At 35.8% G+C, this 12017-nt stretch overlaps 1 protein-coding gene across 1 annotated transcript in view; it reads left to right on the top strand.

Moving 5' to 3' along the window:
- The window catches only part of VPS13C (vacuolar protein sorting 13 homolog C), a 99633-nt gene that overhangs the window by 57244 nt on the left and 30372 nt on the right, over positions 1–12017 (top strand). Inside the window, exons 50-60 of the mRNA XM_062583297.1 lie at positions 1349–1584; positions 2335–2427; positions 3599–3964; positions 5282–5371; positions 5830–5985; positions 7025–7289; positions 7949–8109; positions 8687–8808; positions 9054–9348; positions 10658–11047; positions 11364–11468. Coding sequence (XP_062439281.1) covers positions 1349–1584; positions 2335–2427; positions 3599–3964; positions 5282–5371; positions 5830–5985; positions 7025–7289; positions 7949–8109; positions 8687–8808; positions 9054–9348; positions 10658–11047; positions 11364–11468 — 2279 coding nt within the window. The remainder of the gene's footprint in view (positions 1–1348; positions 1585–2334; positions 2428–3598; positions 3965–5281; positions 5372–5829; positions 5986–7024; positions 7290–7948; positions 8110–8686; positions 8809–9053; positions 9349–10657; positions 11048–11363; positions 11469–12017) is intronic.

The raw sequence follows: 12017 nt of genomic DNA, 5'->3' as shown, positions 1-12017 counted from the left end.
TTTTTTTTTTTTTTTTTTTTTTTTTTTTTTTTTTTTTATAAGTGCTGTGTGGATACTACCTAAAGTAAAAGAACAACTCCCTTTTTAGATGCCAGTTGCATAGAATGTCTGTACTCTTACTTCCACAAGCTGGGAATTTTGAAACCTTAGTCTGTTATTTCAAAGCAATTATGGAGAATAAGTTTTTGAACTGAAACCAACTTCTGAGGAGTTTATTTTGTTATTAACTGATTGCCATGCTTCCTTGACTTGTGGTCAAACCTAATCCTAGTTTGTCATCTGGCCTGCTTCCAAAAGCCTTCTCTTTCCTTTGGGAAACTTGGTAGAGCACTGGCAGTGAGCTGCAGGTTCTCTGAATTGCCCTAGTGATGCAAGCAGATCACTCTGCTGCTCTCACCTTGCTGGAAATGCACGCGAGTCCTGTGATGAGGAAGAGACAGTAGTTACTTCAGAAAAATGGCACTTGGTGGACCCTTTAGGACAACGTAAATGGTGTTGCTGGATATAATCCATGGTGTCTATCTCTTCTTTTTCTGTAGTGCACTAAATCTCAACTTGGCATCTATTCCATTGCATATGTACAATGTGCCAGTGTTTACAGGTATTATTAGACTTAACCTACATAATGAGTCCCAGCATGTAGATGGATCACATGCCACTCTACTGCCTATCACTGAGAATCGAAGTAGCAGCTTCGTCAGCCACCAGGATGTCACTAGATAGCACATTCTGGTTTTAAGTGGGCTAAACATAACATGATTCTGGTCTTCTGTTTGGAGACTGAGTGGATATTCAGATGTGAAATTCCATATTGCTGATTTTGTTTCAATTAGTAAAACTTTGCTTTAAACAAGTTAGTTACTTCTGATTTAAAAAAAACAAACAAACAAAAAACCCAGGAGTTAATGGTTTCCAGCTTGGCTTTGTACAGCCAGTACTTTGACTACAATGTATATACAGTTCCATCATAAAAAGACTTTTTACTAGTTTGCAGTGATTGCTAGAAACTGAGTCTCTAAGAAAGTGTGAGACTAGACTTTACATATTCAAATTTCCATAATCATATTTCTGCAGCTGATGCAGGAATTTGATTTCTGGAACATAGTGTCCTACTAAATAATTATGAAAATAGGCCTAATTGTAGGCCTATCTTGTAGGTCTTTCAGCAGAGAACTACAGTATTGCTATTTAGGATGAAACATTAGTTATTAAATTTACACTTCTCAAAATTATGCTCTTATGCACACTTCAGTTAATATATAACAGTACTTTCAAACTTCTTACTTTGAAGTTTGTGTGGGTTTTTTTGTTTGTTTGGTTTTGTTTATTATTTCTTTAACTTTCACAGAAATACCGGCGCAGTCAAATAGTGAAAAGACAGTGAAAGCTGTGATCATGGATCCAGAAATTGTGTTTGTTGCAAATTTGACCAGTGCTGATGCCCCTGCCTTAAAAGTTTCCTTCCAGTGTGACTTTTCTCTGGCTTCTGGAAAGCTTGCCCAAAGGATGACAGCTCAAGTAAAGGACTTCAAAGTGTTGGCCTGTGCCTTTCTCCGAGAAAAACAAGACACAGGTGTTACTACAGTAAGAAAACTTGCTTTTCCCTCTGTGAAAACTAGTGAAAATTGTTGACAGGCATGTTCTTCTCTTCAAAGGGGCACTCAGTTTCCTTCTAACTTACGAAGGTAGGGAGGGACTATGTAGCCATCATGTGCTATCTAAAGATGAATCTTTTATCAATATGCACAAGACTTCAGCTTGTAGAGCTTCATCCAAAACCTCTATCTGTGCATTGGTACATTAAATTTAAGGTTTTCCAGTGAAGAAATTGTGTAAGAGATTTTTGAAGAATAAGAACACTTCCTTACATATTTGTCGCTGGCTGGCTGTCAATTTACTTGTTGCAGTAGAGTGTGGCAATTAGTGCAGCCATACATTTATGGTCTGGAACATCATTTATTTGTGTTAGCGAACATTAAGCCACATGGGTGGCCTGTGTGGTTCATCTCACGCATAGTATCTTTCCTTATGTGTTTAGTACGTTCAAGCATTCACTTTCATTTTATTATATCATTAGTGTAGCTCTGTATTGGATTTTACTTTTATTTTTTAAACCTTATGTCAAGAACTTTTATTTTCTTTTAAATTTCTGATTAAAAAGAGCATTTGTGTGAATTTGAATACTGGTATGAAGCACGATAACAATCTGTTATAATCTTGTAACATATGTTTTAAGTAGTATTTTATGCAACCTGCATCCCTTGGCCTATGGAATTAAAGCATTAAGAAAGCTGGAATCCTGTAATATCCTTAATAATCAAATTTTTCACTCAGGTGTTACGACCGTGTTCTTTGGTAATGGAAAACATGACACACATCTCAGGGTTACAGACTGTGGTAGTAACAGTAGAAGACCTTACTGTAAAGGTAAGCAAAATTATTAAAGCTGTCTTTGGAAGAGCAGTCGCCTCTCAAAAGACCTCTCACTTGGATTTTGAAATTTATATATTTCTATTCAAAATTTCCATTTTCCCTGTTAGTTTAATTGTAGTAATAGGCTGTTTTGCTCTTCGGAACTTTTCTACGTTGGAAAAGTAATTATGTATATGGTAACTCGTTTCCCTTTTTGGCAACCTGTTGACAGAAAAAGAACAAATTTATTTCAGATACTAAACTTCCTCCTACTAGTGTCTTTCAAATTTATACTCCTCCCCCCAACCCTACTTTCTCTTCAGAGACTTAAAACAGGAAAAATAAAACTACATGTACACAATATGAAAAAGTCAAAGTATCCATTCTGAGAAAATATTGAAAGCTTTATACATTCAACTGAAATGTTAGTGCTTTTAAATGATGCAGGGTTCTGGTGTTTTGTGGGTGTGGGATTTTTGCACATGTAGTTGCACTAGCTGCTTCACACAAGAGCATTTAAACTTAAGGTGATTAACTTGATTTCCAGGATGATAGATAATCTAAAATACCATGTTTTTAATCGGTGAATTAATAATTTAAGTATATCTACAATAAAGGCCTTTCTGACTATAATTAGATAGCTGCTCTTTAAAATGCTCTCCAGGATGCATTTTTGATCTGAGCAGGAGATCAGTGGTGAAACCTTAAACTTGAAGCAATAGTACATTGTATGCTTAAATGTACTGTTAATAGAAGTGGTGTGTCCATTACTCTGCAAATATACTATTTGGGACTCTTCGAGCTTCTTAAAAATTAACTTTCAATATATTGATGCTTTACAGTGTAACAGGGAAAAGGTAGATACTGACTGCAGTTACGGAATTGCCCTATCAGTAGAAGTAAGGTTCCAGCCAGACAATATTGTTCTTGAGTTTGTAGAATTATGAGGGAGGAACTAGAAAAGTAAAACTAGGAAATGAAAGTAAGAGGAGGTCCATGAATGGTTTCTTGATCTTGTAATGTAAGTTGCTTAAATCTTTTGAGTGCCTAGTAATGCCATATATCTGCATAAATAAGCCCAGAGGTATTTGCCACTTCCATTTCCCTTGTGTTTTGCGTGCTAATCGTTTTCTTAAAAAAATTTTGAGCTATGAGGATTCTTGTTGTCTTTTTCTTTCCTCTCAAGATTTCACCAATAATTCTTAATACTGTGATAACCATTATGGCTGCCATAAAACCAAAAACAACAGAGGAGGATTCTGGAGGAACAGCTGAAGTTTCTGAAAATTTGTGGCAAGTGAAGCCTGTTGATCAGTGCAATGCTTGGTTTCTTGGTGTAGATGTAGCCACTGAAGCAACAGAAACTTTTAAGGACCGTGAGCATATTCTGAAACAAGAGAAGTTTGACATTGTAGTGAAATCTTTCCAGATCACCTTGGAATGTGGTCTGGGACATCGAACTGTGCCTTTATTGTTAGTAGAATCTGTACTTTCAGGTGTTCTTAAAAACTGGTCTTCACTCATGGAGGCCACAGCTGATATGGCCCTGGAGGTATGTAGAAACAAATTATCATTTTGAAACATTTGTTCACCTTGAGTAACTTCATTTGTAGTAGAGTTTGTAAGTGCTATGTTATTGGCTTATACTGTAATATTCTTAATTCTTTAGTACTCAGCAAGTATGATTAAGCATAATTCAGTTTCACAGACTAACTATATACATGGATAAACATTGCTATGCATGCAGTTAATAGGACTTCTTAATGGTAATTGCTACTGTGGAGTTCTCTTTGTTTCTTCAGTGTTTTTACATATTCACTCTTCGCTGTGTGAACATTGAGTTTGACAAAGTAGAATATTCATATTTAACTTTTTCTTGCTCTAGTTTATCTAGCTAGTATTCACTGTTGTATCTATTTTATGTCTCCTAAATCTTCTCAAAAGTCTTGCATTGCAAAAGTGTTGTGTTTGTATTACCACCTGTTGCAGCTCTTTCACTATGATTTGGTAATGCTAATTTCCTAGATGGGCTAGGCCATGTAATTAATCTCTTATGGAAGTGGTATGTTGAAGTTTTATATAAACAGATAAGAGCTGCTGTGTATGATAGGTTAAACTACATTTTAGTCATATTCTGTCGGTTTACCAAATGTGCCCTATATACACCATTGTCTGTTGGATATGCAGAGGGCCCCTTTTTGTTGCTATATGTGCATGTCATGATAGAAGATATCAATATTTAAGTAAAAGATGCATTTCTGATCATATATAGATGAACGTGGGGAAAGAATACTCCTTGGAAGGAGGAGGCATGAGGAAGATAGGAAACAAGTTTTCAGAACTATGTCTGGTCCACAGTTTCTCCTGTTCAGATTTGCAGTGATTGAAGAGAAATAAAAGCTGGGTGTAGACTATGAATTGTAGACAGATGAATTGTTCCAGGGGACCAAATCCAGACTAAAGAGTTCTTCCCCTGGCTGATTGTTATTTTATAGTATCATTAAAATAATTACAGCATTGAAGTTCTTTCATCTAAAAGCTATTTTCACAGGCACCATAGGAGATAATAGAGATTGCGTTATGTTAGTAATGATGTGAAACAAAGTTAGGGAATTTCCAGGTTGTCTGCTCCTGTTTCTTTAAAGGTAAGTCAGATAACATAAATTGTCACTTAAGAAAAATGTATGAGATATTACATCTTTGTGTGAGTATTAATTTTTGAAGCCTTTAAAAATGAATATTAGGCCACTGAAATTTGAAACCACGATTGGAAAAAGGCAATTTTTGATGATATGAAAGTGTACTAGCTGTCATAGAAGGAGCTTAGTTTATTTTTAGATGCCATATTTAATTTTGGTTCTTTCCGTAGGTTCACTATTACAATGAAACTCATGCAGTGTGGGAACCTCTTATTGAACGAATTGAAGGAGGGAAGAAGCAATGGAGTTTAAAGCTGGAAGTATGTAAAAATACTTGAAACTGAAATAGTCACTGTGAATAGGCAGCTAATATGCTAATAGTTTTATGTAATGCAACGTTTGAAATGCTTTTGCTTTAAGGGAGTTGTGCAATTTGACACGAAGAATTCAGTCTGTAGACATCCAAGGTTTTTCTAAATAATGTTGTTTATCCACTGTATGGGCAAGATGAAGCATGTAGTCAGACATACAGAATGGGAAGAAAATAGCTTGTTTGTCTTCAGTATTAGTGTAAATTTCCCATGTTACTGGTGAGTTTGCCTATTAGATATCTTATAGATTTACAAAGTAAAGTTGGTTTTCTTTTCTTTTTTTTTTTTTTTTTTGGGGGGGGGTGGGGGGGCGGGAATTTCACATCTAGGTAAACTTTTTTCCTATTTTAACATAGGAGAACATAATTCCTTGTATGCATAGCTGCTTAACGAAATTTTTGTTTTAGATGAAGACTAACCCTGTCCAAGAAAGAAGTCTGATGCCTGGGGATGACTTTATTGTTCTTCCTGAGCCACAAACTGCAGTTAACATTGCTTCAAAGGATACAATGAATATAACGATATCAAAAAGTTGTCTTGCTGTTTTTGATAATTTAGCCAAGGTAATCTTAACAAGCAGAAGGTGCTGAATTTTTTGGCTTCTGAAGAACTTTATGTGCTGCTAGTCACAAGTCACTGATTGTTCTGCAGCCCTGACAAAGCTTATCTGGTGGAAATGGAGTTGAACTGAGAGTCCTTTAGGGTTAACAAAAAGATGATGATGGCTTTTGAAAGAAGGCCATTCCTTACATGTGTAAGCAGAATGCATGTCATTATGGAGGACTTAGAGTGGTGGTAGTGGAAGGGAAGTATGTTTTTCTTTAAATTTGTCAGAAAATAGATTGTAGGAAACAACCATGTTTCTTGGAGCTATTAATTTTCATTTAGTCTGCTCCTTAACCTGCTGCTTGTAGGACTGTTCCTTAATAGAATGCTACAAAAAGCTTGATTTGGGGGATTGACCTTCAAACTGAGGCAGTAGAATGACTGTGTTTTTAAGGTTTTTTTTTTTTTTTTTTTTTTCCCTGTGTCTATAGGAATGCTTCTGAGTGTCCTACATTATATTTCCCCTTTTCTTGTAGGTAGAGGAGCTTTTGGTCACCAAATCAAGCTATTTATAGAGAATGTGACTTAAGTACATTTATTTTTGTAATTCTAAATGAATGTCAGTTCTCTGAGAAAGTGAGAGAGTATGAGTAAGTTCTCTAAGCAACATAGCTTATGCTGTTTTGAATCAGTTAGTATGGTTTTGTGTAATAACAATGTTTGGCAGAAGTTGTGGTTGAGGATGAAGTACGTGCATGGTAAATGTGGTTGGGCCTTCTGTGTCTTTTTTTGATTGTTGAGCTATAGAAGAAAACTAAGTCCCTATGAGGACGTGAACACTTACTTTGGTATCAACATTTGCTGCAAGTCATGAAAGAAATATGAAGTGTTTTTGGAAATAACCTGCAGTCTCCTTAAATACCACTATGCAAAGCATAGGTGCTACACTGTCTGTAACTTTCTTCTTAAATTTAAAATACTTTTTAAAGCCTTTCAGCCTTACGTTTATTTTGTGGCTATTTGCATGTAATGTTTTATATATGTTCTTCGTTACAGGCATTTTCAGAAGGGACTGCTTCCACGTTTGACTATTCCTTTAAAGACTCGGCTCCTTTCATAGTGAAAAATGCCCTAGGTGTTTCTCTCCAAGTGCTTCCTAGCTCTAATTTTCGGATAGTTGATTCAGTTGAGAAGGAAAACATGAACAAAGTAGAAATTGGTCAGAACATGGAATTGGAGTACTCTATTTTTGAACCTCTTCAACGAGGAAAGTTGTCTGCGTTACACCGACAAGAAAGCTCCCTCTTCTCTTTAAATTTAGGTATTATGCTGGGGAACGCTATATATTATGATAGTGTTGAGAATGGGGAAAATGGAGAAGTCAGCATGGTAATCTATAGGTTAAATTCAATATGATCAAAACTCAGGTGATGGAAATTAAAATAAAATAACCCCAAAAAACACACCATCTTTTAAGCCAGGCACTATTGAACATCTTATAAGAAAGTAAAATTCCTTCTCTCCATCTTTTCCAGAGACTGAAAGTCCAATTTTTACTTTCCCATTGGAAAAAAGTAATGTTTTTTACTGAAGTCATTGATAGACCATCTTATAGACTCAAGGAATGTAGTTTTGTACTTTCCCTCTCCTTTTAAACAGGATTTTAATTCCTGGTTGTCCCCACTGCTATTATTTTTTTTCTGTAGTTAGTCACTTAATTGAGAGCAGTTACGATTTTTCTGTTTTCAGCTTTGCTAGAAAATATTCTTAGGAGACTAGGGTGTTGTAACTCCTAATATGTAATATTACTGTTTTTTCCTTTTTCATCTCATCCTATATGAAAGTGTTGGGTTGTTATACTGAAATTATGTTCTATGTTGCAACTGTCACTCAAATACTTTAATGTAATGGTTGTGGTATTTATCATACTATATGTAAGTGTTTCCTCCTAATTAAGACTTTATTTTTTTAATGGATTAGAAATTCAAGGATATAAGGAGGTGGTAAACATTCCCATAGCCAAACCAGGCCGTCGACTGTATAACGTAAGAAATCTTCTTGTTGACCGTTCAGACTCTGTCCTTGTACAGATAGATGCTACAGAAGGAAATAAAGTTATTACTGTACGATCTCCTCTGCAGGTAGGTAAATAAATAAATAAATAAATAATAAAAATAATAATAAAAAAATCTCCCTCACAAAAAAACCCTGAATACCCAAAATCAGTGTGCTCTCAATGAGTGACTTTGCTTTTATATTTCTTACTTTATGTAAAGTACTTTACTTTTATGAGATCACCCTTTTCCAAAAAGCTGCTTAATTTCTAAGATACTTAATGTATTCTGTGTATGTGCTTTTCACTGAGAAGTAGTTGAGACTATGGGTTCTTTTTTTTGGGCGGGGATTATTTTGTTTATGTTTTAGTTCTGGCTTTCATAATATCCTTATCTAAGAGGTTGGGCTAAATACCTTTTACATGACATGGAATTTTAAGTGAGTTTTTCAAATCATGGAATTTAAAAGGAGCACAGTCTTCTCATGCTTGCATATAGTTTTCCTTCAAAATTATGTTTCTTACTACTTAAGGCAAGTGTAAGTCTGTTTCCAGAGGAGCTTAATTATATCTAGTAAAGTTTTTTCCATGTTGCTATTTGTACTTTTCCCCTTAATTACATTTGTTTTGTACAAATTTCTAAAACTTGCACATTTTTATCATAGATCAAGAACCATTTCTCCATCCCATTCATAATCTATAAATTGGCTAGAGACTCCAGACTGCTGGAGCCCATTGGCATATCTAAGCCAGAAGAGGAATTTCATGTTCCTTTACATTCTTACAGGTACACTTTCTCTATTATATAGGATGCTTCATTATGAGACTGATACACAAATGCAGCATTACTGTTGAGGCTTAAATGTCCACTTAGAACTGTTTTTTTCCTGACTGGGGCTAATAAAAAACCAAATATTATCTTTATTAGGTAGTTGTATAGTATGCTGCAAAAGCCCTCCAGAATTACTGTCAAATGGATGAAGTTCATTGTCAATGCAAAGTTGTGATTGTTAACCTATCCTTTTTCCATAGATGTCATCTATATATTCAACCAACGGGAATGCTGGAAGGTCAATTCAAAGAGTCCACAACTTACATTGTTTGGAGGGAAGAGCTTCATCGGAGCAATGAAGTAAAATGCTTGTTACAGTGCCCATCTACTGAGACAAATTTCTTACCTCTAATAGTCAGCACAACAGCTGTACCTGATCAACTGAATTTTATTTCAACATGTGGAGAGGAGTGGGATCCTGCCTACATTATCCACCTTTACCCTACGCTGACTGTAAGGAATCTTCTGCCGTACTCACTGAGGTATTTACTTGAGGTAGGATAGCTTTCAGTTTTATTTTAAAGCTTTTACTTGATTTTAAATAAGATGACATTCATTTAAAATGAAAGGTGAATGTACTGTAGAGGATATTGAATGCTGCCTGATTTATTTTCTGTTACAACTGATCAAGTCACTTAATGCATTGGTTGTGGGATTTTGGGGGATTAACTGCTATTTCTTTGGGTATACCATGCCAGTTATGTTTTTCTCCTGAAATAAGAATTCTATACTGGATAGGACTTTTTATATGGGTCCAAGATTCTGTCTGTGTTCTGCAAGATAGCTTTTTGGCTCTCAGGGAGAGCCATAAAGAAAAGTGCCTGAGCTATCTGGAACTCATTTCTTCCGCAAAAAATATGTTTTTTCTTCATTCTAACATTGGCTCTTTATTGAGGACTACTGTGAGGTCTCACTTGACCAGATCATAGAAGAATTCTTCTCAAGATATTATGCAGAATTTTTTCCATTCTGTCAGTGCCTTCAGTATCTAGTATAGCTGAGTGATTTTCAGTAAATTGAAAAGGAGTGCAGATTTAGAACTGCCGACCTAATTTTGTTCTATTTTGTCCTGCTCATATAATTGGCTGTGGCTTTCATTTTAATCTGTCTTTCACTTCTGCGCAGAATACTAATGGCAGTATTTCCAGTTTTCCTTCTCTTCACTGTGCTTCAGTACAGTGAATACACACAGAATATAGAACAGGTTGTTGCCTTGAATGAGCAGCCAGAAACTAGTGGCTCAACTCCAATTTTGAATTCACTGTATTTGCAGGCAGATATATGCTTGTGGTATTCATATCCTTTAGCTGATCCAAGCCTGGTCTCTGCTGAATACAAAATTAATTTCTTAATAAAATTTAGGAAAGCTGTTGTTCTGCCTGAGGAAGCTGGGTTACCAAACAGTGTGGCCCAGGGCTGAGGGTTTCCTGCCCTGTATGTTCTTTAATGTGAAAAGTCTCAGCCATGAATCTGCAGAACAACCCAATTCAGTGTTGCACCTAGTATCATTAATATATGAATGAGAACTTGTGGCTGAAATCCATTGAAAAACATGAAGGAGGAAGGGAACAGACAATGGATGTGTTGGAACCAGACTGATCCAGAGTCCTTTTTACTGTCCTGTTAGAAAACTGCTGTTGATCTGAAATTTTTCATAAGATCAAGCTCAAATAAAAGTGATTAGGCATTTAGACACATGGTACTGAAATACCTGGAACATGTACATCCTGTAAGATTCTGCTTTATGGGCACCTAAATTTTCTACATTTAAAAATCTAATTCTTCCTTTTTAATTCTATTACAGGGAACAGCAGAAGCTCGTGAATTGCCAGAAGGGAGTGCTGCAGATGTTTTTCATTCAAGAATCAGTGGTGAATTAATGGAGCTTGTATTGATAAAATATCAAGGCAAAAACTGGAATGGACACCTTAAAATTAGTGATGGGATGCCTGAATTTTTTTCAGTGTGTTTCACATCACATTCTGCAGAATTGATGACAGTGGATATTTCCATACATATCAGGCGAACTGGAAGCCGTATGATCTTGTCTGTGTTCAGTCCTTACTGGCTAATCAACAAGACTTCCCATATTCTCCAGTATCGAGCAGAAGATACTTACGTTAAGCATCCAGCACATAACAGAGATATTGTTTTGTTCTCCTTTAAGAAGAAAAATATTTTTAGTAAAAATAAGGTATGCTTATTTTAGGTGGCCTTTGCTGTTGTTTTTAAAGTCCCCCTTTGAAGAGAAGAACTAAACTGTATTTCTTGTTCCCCTTCTTACCTGAGTCATCTTGTAATATCATCTTTCACAGACCAGTAAACCAAAATGAGAGTAATGAGACTACATGCTTAAGCTTATCTTAATTTATAGAAAGTTTTAAAAGCATTTAAATGTTGGTCATCTTAATACCACTAGATATGTGAGAAAATTGTGCTCCATAATGTATAAGCCGTAAAATTTAAAATAAATTTATTGAAATATTTTAAATGTCCTTTTTTGTGTATAGATCCAGTTGTGTATTTCAACTAGCACTTGGTCCAGTAGCTTTTCCCTTGATACTGTAGGAAGCTATGGATATGTCAGATGTTCAGCTAATACCATGGACTTTCTGGTAAGATATGCCTTCTGTAGCTTGTGGAATTTTCTTGAGATATTTTTGGCTTGAGTAGTTGTGGCTGTGTCTGTTCTGCACTTAAGTTACTTTTAAATTAGTCAGATATTTTATGTCAAGGGTAATGATTTTTATGCCACAGCTACTCAGTTTGTCACTTGGTGAGAATAAGTTTGACCAACAGGGAAGTTTCAGTGTAAGTTGAAAATGTTTGCTTATATAACAAATCTGTTAGGCTGTTCAAAAATACACCAGCAAACTCATGTATGGATAGTTAGAAGAATTCACATTCAAAATTCGTAATTGTTTGCATGTATTTAGACCCTCATTGGCACCCTTCTCTAAGACCAGGTCTCCAAGGCTAACAGGTTGCCCAGAGAGGTGGTGGAGACTCCTTCTCTGGAGATATTCAAGGCCCACCTGGATGCAACCCTGTCTACCATCCTCTAGGTGACCCTGCTGAGCAGAGGGGTTGGGCTAGATGATCTCCAGAGGTCCCTTCCAACCTTACTGATTCTGTGATTCTATGAAAAACACAATTGTTAATAG

Source organism: Rhea pennata, chromosome 10 (genome assembly GCF_028389875.1).
Source record: "Rhea pennata isolate bPtePen1 chromosome 10, bPtePen1.pri, whole genome shotgun sequence".
Classification (NCBI taxonomy): domain Eukaryota; kingdom Metazoa; phylum Chordata; class Aves; order Rheiformes; family Rheidae; genus Rhea; species Rhea pennata.
The sequence above is the reverse complement of the archived record's forward strand: the minus strand, read 5'-3'. Positions and strand labels throughout refer to the sequence as shown.